The 11,223-nt window shown below is 49.1% G+C and overlaps 1 protein-coding gene across 1 annotated transcript; it reads right to left on the bottom strand.

Annotated features, from left to right (window-relative positions):
* Positions 1-1,939: 1,939 nt before the first annotated feature.
* LOC134470770 (uncharacterized) lies at positions 1,940-10,809 on the bottom strand. The gene is made up of 2 exons (XM_063227051.1): positions 10,308-10,809; positions 1,940-4,918 (listed from the first exon to the last, which is right to left on the bottom strand). The coding sequence occupies exon 2, from the start codon at positions 4,849-4,851 to the stop codon at positions 2,977-2,979; it is 1,875 nt and encodes a 624-aa protein (XP_063083121.1). The 5' UTR covers positions 4,852-4,918; positions 10,308-10,809; the 3' UTR covers positions 1,940-2,976.
* Positions 10,810-11,223: the final 414 nt, after the last annotated feature.

The raw sequence follows: 11,223 nt of genomic DNA on the forward strand, positions 1-11,223 counted from the left end.
CCCTGGAAGGTTTAGCTGCTATGTAGAAGGGCTAAACCACAGACTATACTCATCCTATTACTACAGAATAATTTTATGGAGATACCACCTATCAAAAGTGAGCCATGTGAGCAACCCCAATGGAAGGAAGTAACAATGCTACCTAGTGATTGCATGTGGCCTTGTGGTAAGAGCGTACATACATTAGTATTAGAGCAACTATAGGTCCATTTGAGCCACTATAGAAGAATATGAGAAAGTAGGATGCTTATAACAAAACAGAAAAACTGAAAGTCAAAGATGAAGACATCATCATTTGAAGACTTGCCTCTTGGTTCATACATGGCCATCTTCTTGTTACATCTTCACACAGCAGAAGGGGCAAAAGAACTCTCTATTTCTAAGGACAGTTATACTATTAATGCTTAATTGGGATTTTACACATTTAAGAAATAATTATGCTTTGAGTGTCTTTAGCCACTCCTGTGGTTTCAGCACTTAGAACTGCCTATATCCCACCCAGGAGAATGTTAGGTACTTGGATTATCTGTCTTCCACACCTCAGCCACTTACCCATCTGCTATGGCTAGAAAAGCCTTTCCCTAGTGACAGAAGCCAGTTTGCAAAACTAAAAAATAAACAAGCAAAAATTTACAGCACTTCGATTTCCTGCCATTCTACGAACTGAAGGCTAAGAAGATTTGGTGTCAGATAAGGGGCGTGCGTGGAGTAAGGCATAATCAATTTAGCAAACGGTACAGATGGAAAGAGATGGAATCAAACTCTAGTCTGAGGAGAGCAGATTTTATGGTGCAGAGTTTTAAAACAAGATTAAAAGTTCAGTCTACTGATAGAAGAAGCCTGACTGAGATTTAAGGGGTGTGCACACACTATCAGGAGCTTCAGATTTAGAAACTATAAATTTATAAAGGACAAGCAAAATTTCAGTACACAGAATGAAGCACTTAAGTCAAAAGTCAGAATAGGACACAGTTATTGTGAAATTGGAATCTGAAGGTAAATGGTAAATGAATGCTAAGTTTTAACTCCTTGCCAAGCTGATATTGAACAAAAATATCAAGTACCTTTATGCTGGGTGTAATGTCAGATTGAGGGAAGCTACATCTGGAAGCTAATTTTAAATACCCACCAATCATAAACTTTTGCGTTTCCCATCCTGTGCACCATTAATGTTTCCAACTAACTACTTGCTCTCCTCTTTTTTTTTTTTTTTTTTTACAAAGAAATGAAATATCACAAAGAAGTCTAGGAGTAGAAAACTTGACAAGTGATCTTTGGTTTTCTCAAGGTCTCTCCCAGAATCAAACCCAGAAAACCTCAGTTTCTATAAACAGGATCCTATGGGTGAAATTCCAGAGTTTTTGTTTAGTTTCTTTGTATTCTCTATTTTTATAAAATAAAGTGTATAATTATATAGAAAAAATAAAGATAATTTAAGAGGAAGTTAATGAAAATGGTATCAAAATCAAACTGGATGTGTTGGAAAAGGACAGGCATTTGCAAGCTTACCTAAATTCAATTATCTGAATATTACAAACTTTTAAAAGGATACATTAAAATAAAGAATAAAGCTTTTACAATGCTAGAAAGTAGAAATCAGTGTATTAATGCTCAAGACAGATTCCTCGAATTTATGTTCATAATTTTCAAAGAAACAAACATGAAATAACTTGCAGCAGAAGAACACAAAGGAGAAAATAAGTTACGGAGCAATTGCATTGTCAGTAAAAATCAAAGGAAGGTGCGCGCACAATGACAGCAGGAACAGGACGTAGGCCGGGGAAGGGGAACCTTTCCAGGGTTTCAGTGATAACAAACCGCCTGCCATAGGTTTGCCGCCAGTGGCCCAGGCCCATGGGATCCCAACAATTGCAAGATGGCACTGGAACAGTGTCGGTGTCGATCCCGGCCGGCAGGAAAAAACACACGACACGAGTAGTCGGCGGATAGCCTCTGGTTTATTTTCTCTCTCCGTACGCCCTGTTCCGGGATCTCGGATCCCGCCTGAGGGAAGCCTCCTCTGGTCCGTTCCCTACGGCTCCTTGTGTGCTTCTCTCAGCAGTCCCTCTTCTTGGTGTGTGTGTTCCCCCCAGGGGTGGTGTCAGCATATATATGGACACATCGACCAATCACATCAAAGTAGGCAAGACGAGCTGATTGGCCAGCGTCATCTGTTGCTGGGCAGACTAGCTTACAGGGCGTGTTGTTTACTAGCTAGGGAGCAGGAAATGGGCGCCATCTTGGCATACTCGATGGGAGGGGTAATCTAGCTCAGGCTTCACTCCTCACCACAGGCCTCATATCACTCGGCCAGGCTCCCAACATCTCCCCCTTCTTTATTTATTAAGATAGTGTGGTCTGTGGGTCCATGTGAGGTGTCTGGGAGTGGGCCTATTTCGCAGGCCGAGGCATGAGAGAATGTAGAGGTCTATACCCTGCTGTGCATCACCTTGTCTCGTACATATCCTTGCGCCAGGACCATGCTCAAGGTGAGTGGTTCATTTTTTCGCAGGGCCAGGCTTTTGTGAACCGAACCTGGATGCATATAGACATTCATTCCTGCCTTCCCCTCAACCCTTGAGGCGGATGGCACTGCAGTACCCTTGGTCTCGCATCTCAATGCCATAACTCTTACTCCCTAGAGGACCCTCGGAGTAGAGCCTGTCTTAGGTTGACCAGGAGAACTTCTCCTGTCTTACCCGTCGTTGGCTTGCCCACTCAACTCTTAAAGCTTATATCTTGGGGGAGACACGGAGGGGTCTGCCGAGTGACATTTGAGGAACCGCGTAATCACTAATTACCAACCATAATCCCCGTTCACTACAATCACTAATTACTATTTTCTAATTATCAATGGGAACACGCCTTAAGCGTGGGGTCCTTCTAGTCTAAGTTCGCAGCCGCGACGGGGAAGGAGACGTACGTAATAATACTAGAACATCCGTAAGAATAATGGCGAGGGCAGCCACGTACTGGTTAAAGGAGCCGTGCCTTTCTAGCCTGAGCCCAGAAAACGCTAGGTGTGGAATCCCCTTGACTCTGGGCCAGCAACATCATCAATGTCATATGTGTCTTTTGGGTCGCCCTTATCGACCGCAGGCACCTAAGAGTCACGAGAGTGACAGCCACAAGAGCAAGAATGATCCCATACGCAAGAAGTGACGAAGGTTTGAAGAAAGAGCCTATCTGGCTTAGGACATCATCAAAAAAGGAGGCTGTAAGTATAGGCACCTCTATCTGATCTAGCTGTCGGATAGTCATATCCAGGCGCACGCTACCGTTCCAAAAGGAAGAATTATAGGTGGTGAGAACATAATCCTGAAATTGCCTGTAAGCCGAACGGTTGACCTGGATGGGGGTAACGCACAACTGGGTGAATGCCCATCTGGCGTCACATAAATTGTTAGCCACCTCCCAGAGTCCCTGGACTTCCTGAGCGATTAGGTCGATCTGCTGCTGTAACGCCATTATGGCGTTGTGCTGGAGGAGGTTGACTTCTTGTTGCTCCCTCAGCGCCAGGGAGGTGGTGTCCGTAAGATTGGTAAAGGCCTGAGCCGTCAGCGTAGACTGGGTCAGAGCAACGGCAGCCGTCACAGCCGTCGCAGTCAGAGTCACGAACAGTGCTGTCAGGGCCGCTGTGATCCCAAAATCTCTCTTACGTCTGAGCATGGGTAGTTGGTCCTGCTGATAGACGGGATGAACCCAAACAGATTCGTTAAAGGGAACCCACATCAGTGGGGGTCGAAGAGCCAACATAGCATACGGGAAAGACCCATTCCAGCAGTTCCCTGTGAAGCATGGCTGGTTACTGCACTTAAAGGAGATGTCAGCAGAGAATACCCATAAGTAGGGCGGTTTTACGCATGCAGCCTCAGAATTAAGGGTGACATTGGTGGTTCCATTAGAGGCAGAAGCGTTAATAGCGAGCATGGGTCTTAAGTCCATGCAGGCTCCGGTGGAGAGGCACAACCAATTTTCATTAAGGGGGAAGGGGAAGCTTATTGCCCACTTGTTGTTCACTCTCAGGTAGGACTCCCACCAGGTCAACGCGAATATGTTGTTACTACCGGATGGAGGAGAGAACCGGGACCACCAAGACATGTTTAGATGAGTCACTCCCACGCCGTCGACAGTACAGGGCTGCCATGAAAGTTGTGACAGGTCCGCCATCTGTCTTTTTCGGCTTGGGGACACACGGTATGGGCATGTGGGGAAATCGGGACGGGTGTGCATGGCTGCTCGGGGTTTGCAGGTTGAGTTAAAAGTGATGACTCCGCCGCTAAGTGTGCCAGCTTTAAAACATCCAGGCGAATGCAGGGATGGGACAGACAACCTCACCGTCAGGGAGGTATTATACCATTTTACAAGGAGGGGCAGGAAGCTAACGCAGGATCCCCGGTGACACGAGGGGTTACTATTAGTGGAAAAAATGACCACATCATTGGTGATGGGAAGGTCAAAACGTATGGGTCTGATGGTTAACGGTATATCTGGTATGCAAGGCAATCTGGCGGAGCAGTTTTTTGCATACAACTTTGGGAGAGAGGGGGCTGTGGTGGAGATAGCGGCTAGCGCTGGCGGATGATGTATTGCTGCCCACACCAAGTCTGCTCCTATTTCAGTAGTGGTGGTGAGCATCAAAACCAGAAGGAAGGGGGCTGCCGGAAGGCGGCGTGGCCTAGCCACTCTGGCTGCACCGTACCCTAAAAGAGAGCCAATTACTATCGAGAGCATAATCATTACTGTGTCCCATAAGTCATACGGTATTCCTCGGTCGAGCAGCAATATCCTGGTCGGACTGATCTTGATTAGGCTGTCCGCTGCCGTTGAGTTTTGGAGTGTCTCCTGCATTATGTTTCGTTGGATTCGCCACGCGCGTCAGCCGTTCTGGGACCCACAATGGTTCTCGTCCTGGTTCCTGTGGGAAAACACAAACCGCACCTCGGTTCCAGCTAACTACTGGATCCGGGCCCATCCATTGTCCCGTCAGGACATCTTTCCATTTCACCCATCCCCTATTGCCAGGAGATGGATTACAATGTTCCATGGCCGGGGAGTGATTGTTGTTATTCAGGTTCAGAAAATTGTATGTGAACAGTGCCATGGAGAGCCGTGCCTTTGGGGGCAGGCCCTGACTTATTCCCCCTTTTTGTTTTTGTAGAATATCTTTAAGGCTCCTATGAGCCCTTTCAATAATTCCTTGACCTTGGGGATTGTATGGGATGCCATGTTTTAACTGTACCCCCATTTTTTCACAGAACTCATTAAAGGCTCTGCTTGTATAAGCTGGTCCATTATCAGTTTTTAATATTTTTGGTTTGTCCCATGCGGCCCAGGCTGTCAGGCAGTGATTGATTACATGAGACACCTTTTCGCCAGTTTCAGCAGTCGCAAATATAATATGAGAGCAGGTGTCCGTAGAGACATGAACATATTTAAGAGATCCGAATTCTATCATATGTGTGACATCCATTTGCCAAGTGTCGCCAGGAATCAATCCCCTGGGGTTAACTCCCGTTGATACGACGGGTGTGTATGTGGCGCAAGAGCCGCATAACCGTACGATGTCCCGCGCGTCAGCCCTGGAAATGTGGTACTGGTTGGCTAACGTCCTGGCGTTGACATGAAATCTGTCATGAAACAGACGGGCTTGTTCTATTGAAGATAACATATTGAGTATCCACAACGGGCGAGTGGCCACGTCAGCTGCCGCATTGCCCTGTACCATGGGCCCTGGCAGGCGCGTATGTGCTCTTATGTGAGTGATGTATATTTTGTTGTGTCTATTTATCAGCAGAGTCTGGATAGACAAAAACAAATTAGTCACTTTGGAGGTTGGCTTAATCGGGCCCGCAGTCTCAAGGACCTGCATGGCATTAACAACGTATTTTGAATCAGAAACAATATTAAGGGCCCCTGGGAACTTCTCGAGGACGGTTTGTACAATTTGTAACTCTACCACCTGTGGTTGATCTGGTTCAAATTGTATGCTGATCGGAGGCATACCTGAGACCACATAGGCCCCTATCCCGGTTTTTGACCCGTCCGTATAGATCGTTGTTGCAGGAGTAAGTGGTGTGGACGCGGTGATTTTTGGAAATATCACCGGATGTTGAGTAACAAACTGTAGCATGGGGTCCCTGGGGAACTGGTTGTCTATCTCCCCAAGAAAAACACATCTCAGGATGGCCCACGTATCTATACAAGCAGTCAGGATTTTTATTTGAGAAGCGGTATAAGGTACCCGGATAGCATGGGGTGCAGAGCCAAAATGTTGGATAGCCCTGCCATGTGCCTCCAAGGCCAGGGAAGCGACCGTTTCCGGATAATGTTCGATAATCTTGGCAGGTGAGACCTTAGGGTGCACCCACAAAAGTGGTCCCTTTTGCCAAATCACTGCCGTAGGTTGAGAAACGGTCTGCAACAAGCAGACCTCAAAAGGCTGTTCTGAGTCAATTCTCCGCAATGCAGCTGTACTTAGGGCTTCCTCTATCTTTCTCAGAGCAACTCTGGCTTCCGGGGTGAACTCCCTGGGGGAGGCAATATCCGGGTCTCCTTTCAGGAGGTTGAACAGGGGCTTTAAGTCCGAGTTAGGGATGTGTAAATAAGGTCTGATCCAGTTTATATCTCCCAGTAGCTTTTGCATGTCATTCAAGGTCCTTAGGCTATCTGTTCTGATGGTTACCTTTTGTGGAGAAATCGATGTGGGGGAGACTTTGGTGCCCAGGTAGGTCACTATGTCTCCTCCCTGAATCTTGTCAGGGGCAATATGTAAATTTGCCTTTCTCAGGGCCCTGACCAATTGGCCAAGCATATCCTCCAACTCAGTCACATCTTTTGCACTGATTAGCAAATCATCCATGTAATGAATACATCTAATTCTGGGGAAGGCTTCACGCAAGGGGGCCAGTAGAAAATCAAGATACATCTGACACATGGTGGGACTGTTGGCCATACCCTGGGGTAATGTAACCCACTCGTACCTCTGATCAGGACTCTCTTGGTTAATGGTGGGTAGGGTAAAGGCGAATCTGTGGGTGTCCTCTGGATGCAGGGGGATTGAGAAAAAACAGTCTCTAAGATCTATGGCATAGACTGACCAGGACCGAGGGATGGCTGAGAGGGCTGGTAGTCCCCTCTGGATCGCCCCCAGGGGCTGCATCTGTGAGTTGACAGCCCTCAGATCATGGAGCAGCCTCCACTTGCCTGATTTCTTCCTGATAACAAAGACAGGGGTATTCCAGGGGGAGGTTGACGGCTTTACGTGTCCCGCCTGAAACTGGGTTTTGACTATCTCAGTTAATGCTAAAAGCTTCTCCTTGGGTAAGGGCCACTGAGGCACCCAAACTGGATTTTGAGATTTCCAGGTAATCTTAATTGGAGCGGGCAGGAGAAGTTTCTCAGTGACCCCTAGGAAAAACCCAACCCGTGTCTACCTTCCCTTTTTTCTACAGGTACGGGGGATGTCCGGCCCTGCAGGGCTGCGCCCAGGCCCTTGCCGGGGACATATCCCTGATTTTTGAGTATCCCTTTGGCTTGGGGAGAGCAGGTGGATGTAAGAGTGACATCCATCTGGGTGAGAACGTCTCTTCCCCACAAGGATACTGGCAGCTGCAAAACAAAAGGTTGAAAATGTCCTCGGTGACCTTCCTCATCACCCCAAGGCAGGGTCACGGCACTAACCTGGGGGGCAGCCACTATCCCCAATCCTTGGAGCGTGTTGTCAGCTGTGTTGGTAGGCCAACTAGGAGGCCAGTCTTTCTTGGAGACGATGGAACGGTCTGCCCCTGTATCTAGGAGTCCTGTTATCTTTTTTCCGTTAATCCTGAGCGATAGCATGGGTCTTTTATCAAGAGTCATATGAAGTCCTTCAAAAATTTCCTTAGAGGAGCCAGGTCCCTGACCCCCTCTAACCCGTTGACCGGACCGGGGTCTCTCATGGAGACTGGGGAACAGTAAAAGTTGTGCTATCTTATCCCCTTCATTAATTACTATGGTCCCTATATGAGATTGTACCATGATTTTGATGTTTCCTAAATAATCTGGGTCTACAACTCCAGGGATCACGGTAAGGCCCCGGAGGGCTGTGGAGGACTGTCCAATCACTAACCCAACTAGCTTGTCGGGTAGTGGTCCTTTGGAGGTGGTTTCAACCACCTGAACGCCCATATCGGGTGTTAATAGGAGTCTGGAGGCGACACAGAGGTCCACGCCTGCTGGCCCGGGGGTGGCCCCTGTGGGGGGGTGCCATCTTGTGTTGTCCTGTCTAGGGAGTGGGGGCCCGTCCGTAAGGAGGGCCCCCTCTGGCCGTTTTTTGGCTCCGTAGTCTCCCTGCCACTAATACGGTTCCCCTGGGCATCAAAAATAGATCTGCAATCTTTTGCTTTGTGAGAACCTTTACCGCACCTTTCGCAGGTTCCCGTTCGTCTGTCTGATTCCTGTCTCTTGGATATAAACTCCCCCTGTCCGGTCTTGGGGCAGTTTTTCCTTATATGGCTGGGATCCCCACACTGGAAACATCCCCTGGGCTTACCAGGGTGATTGGTCTTCTGAGGCCCTGTCTGTTGTAAGGCGGCGGCTAAAAGGGCAGCCACGCCTGAGTTGGATAATGGCCCCCCTATTTCTCTACAAATTTTAATCCAAGCCTCTATGTTTTTACCTTTATGGGGTGCTATGGCTGCCCTGCAGTCCTTGGTGCACTGTTCGAAGATTAACTGTTTAATAAGAGGAGCAGCAGCACTCGGATCTGAAAAGAGTCTGTCAGCTGCCTCCTGCATTCTGGCCACAAAATCCACAAAAGGTTCTGTGTTGCCCTGAACAATTTTAGAGAGGCATTGTGAGGCCACCCCTGTGTTGTTTACCTGCTTCCAGGCGCGGATGCCTATGTTATGTATCTGTTCATACACATTTGGAGGGAATCTAGTTTGATCTTGAGCGTACTGACCCTTACCCATAAGCATATCCTCATTTTGCCCCCTATGGCCCCTAGCCGCATTTTTTTCAGCCTGTTCGGCGGCAAACTCAGTATACCAGGCGCGCCAATCCAGAAAAGCCCCGGGGGCCAGGCAGGCTTTAGCCAGTTGGGTCCAATCACTGGGCGTCAGAAAGCCACCGGCAGACAAATTCTCCAACATAGTTATAGTGTAAGGAGCAGTAGGGCCAAATGTGGCAACCGCATTTTTAAGCTCCTTAATTTGCTTGATCTCCAGTGGTTCCCAGTAATTGGGTCCTTGGCCTTGCGCCAGGAGCACCGGATAAAGCCCACATTGTTCATACTCATTCGCCCCTTGAGGAATCTGTTCCATTCTAAATGTCCATCTACGAAAATACCTTCCCTGGGACCTTGGCATTTTTTCACAGGGTGGTGCCTCCCCATGAGATGTCTGTCCCTCCCTATCACAAAATTGTATCTCTTTGTAACATGGCCGACCAGTCTTTGGGGCACAAGATGGCGGGTCGCCAGGCAGACAAGATGGTGGCCCTACATGTGACAACGGTCCAGGCCACTCCCTCCATGGGGGGGGTGACGGAGGAAGGCCCCAGGCCGCCATCTCACCACAGGAACCGGTGTTTGGGACCTCCCAGGGTGGCGCAGAAGGCTCTACGGCTTTCCGTTGGGGAGTGCTCAGGAGTTTCCTTCCCTTCTCTAGGTCTGTCTGCATCTTGACTAGGTCTCTACGTAAAGCTGCAAAGGGATTAGGGGGGTCACTTGCCTCATTGTCCTCGCCTTCCGAGGTATCTGAGCCCGAGGAATCCGAGGCAGGGGGTACCTCTCTCTTGCCTCGCTCTCGCGAGCGCCTCCGCACGCTCCCTGCGACGGACCCCTCTCGGGAGGACTCCGAACGGGCCCCTTCAAAAGCTCGGCGGGCCTGAGAGAGCCCATCTGCGCTATCCTTAGCCCCATTCCTCTCCCCTTTGAGGCATGAATGAATCATCTCCCAGAGCGGCCGAACCGAAAGTGGGAGTCGGCGCTCCTCTTCTGCTCTTTCTAAATCCTTACCTAATTTCTCCCAGCAAGGTAGGGACAAGTGCCCCGTCGGCAGGAACCAGGGTGCCGCCTCATCTACTTGTTGGAGAAACTCCGTAAGTGTCTTGGAGCTCATTGATATACCTGAAATCTTGAGCAGGTCTTTCACCGCTCTTACCAGTGACTTGGAACTCTTAGTGGGTAAGTTGCCCATGCCTGTCACTGAGGAGTCCGTTCTCACCGTGTGAGGCTAACCTGCCACATACACGTGAGCTTGAGGGGAGTCTAAAAAGCCCTGTAGGTGCGCGCCACCCAGAGCCCAGGTTTATCCCCTACTCACCTGTCCTGCAGAGCAATACTGGAGCGTCGTCCGCCTCGTCTCGGGGGTGATCAGTTCCCCGTACGGGCCACCAAATGTCGGTGTCGATCCCGGCCGGCAGGAAAAAACACACGACACGAGTAGTCGGCGGATAGCCTCTGGTTTATTTTCTCTCTCCGTACGCCCTGTTCCGGGATCTCGGATCCCGCCTGAGGGAAGCCTCCTCTGGTCCGTTCCCTACGGCTCCTTGTGTGCTTCTCTCAGCAGTCCCTCTTCTTGGTGTGTGTGTTCCCCCCAGGGGTGGTGTCAGCATATATATGGACACATCGACCAATCACATCAAAGTAGGCAAGACGAGCTGATTGGCCAGCGTCATCTGTTGCTGGGCAGACTAGCTTACAGGGCGTGTTGTTTACTAGCTAGGGAGCAGGAAATGGGCGCCATCTTGGCATACTCGATGGGAGGGGTAATCTAGCTCAGGCTTCACTCCTCACCACAGGCCTCATATCACTCGGCCAGGCTCCCAACAGAACAGGCGGTGCAGGCCCCCGCTGTTCCCAGGGGTGTCAGGCTGATCTAGTCAGGACAGCTCTGAGTCAGCGTGGGACCTGCAAGCTAGATCCTCTCAAGCAAGTCTGATCTCCAGAGCAACCATGAGAGAAAAGGCAGGCAGAGAGAATAATAATAATAATGTTAAAAGTAATGCTCCAGTCTTACAGAAAAGCCCTCACAATTTTAAAAGTTGGGAAAGAATATGTTACCTTGACTCTTTTAGTGTCCATAAGACACTGGTGAAGTCAACACATCGGAGTCCCACGAGGTGGAGGGAGTCTCCTATTCAGGCCCTTTGGGAAGAAGTCTGGGCCCATTGCGTAGTGGGCCATAGCCAGTCAAAGGCCTTCTTGCAAACAATAAAATGGACAATGTTTCATAACCA

Source organism: Cavia porcellus, unplaced genomic scaffold (genome assembly GCF_034190915.1).
Source record: "Cavia porcellus strain 051 isolate PalLab524CR breed Dunkin Hartley unplaced genomic scaffold, mCavPor4.1 scaffold_16, whole genome shotgun sequence".
NCBI lineage: Eukaryota > Metazoa > Chordata > Mammalia > Rodentia > Caviidae > Cavia > Cavia porcellus.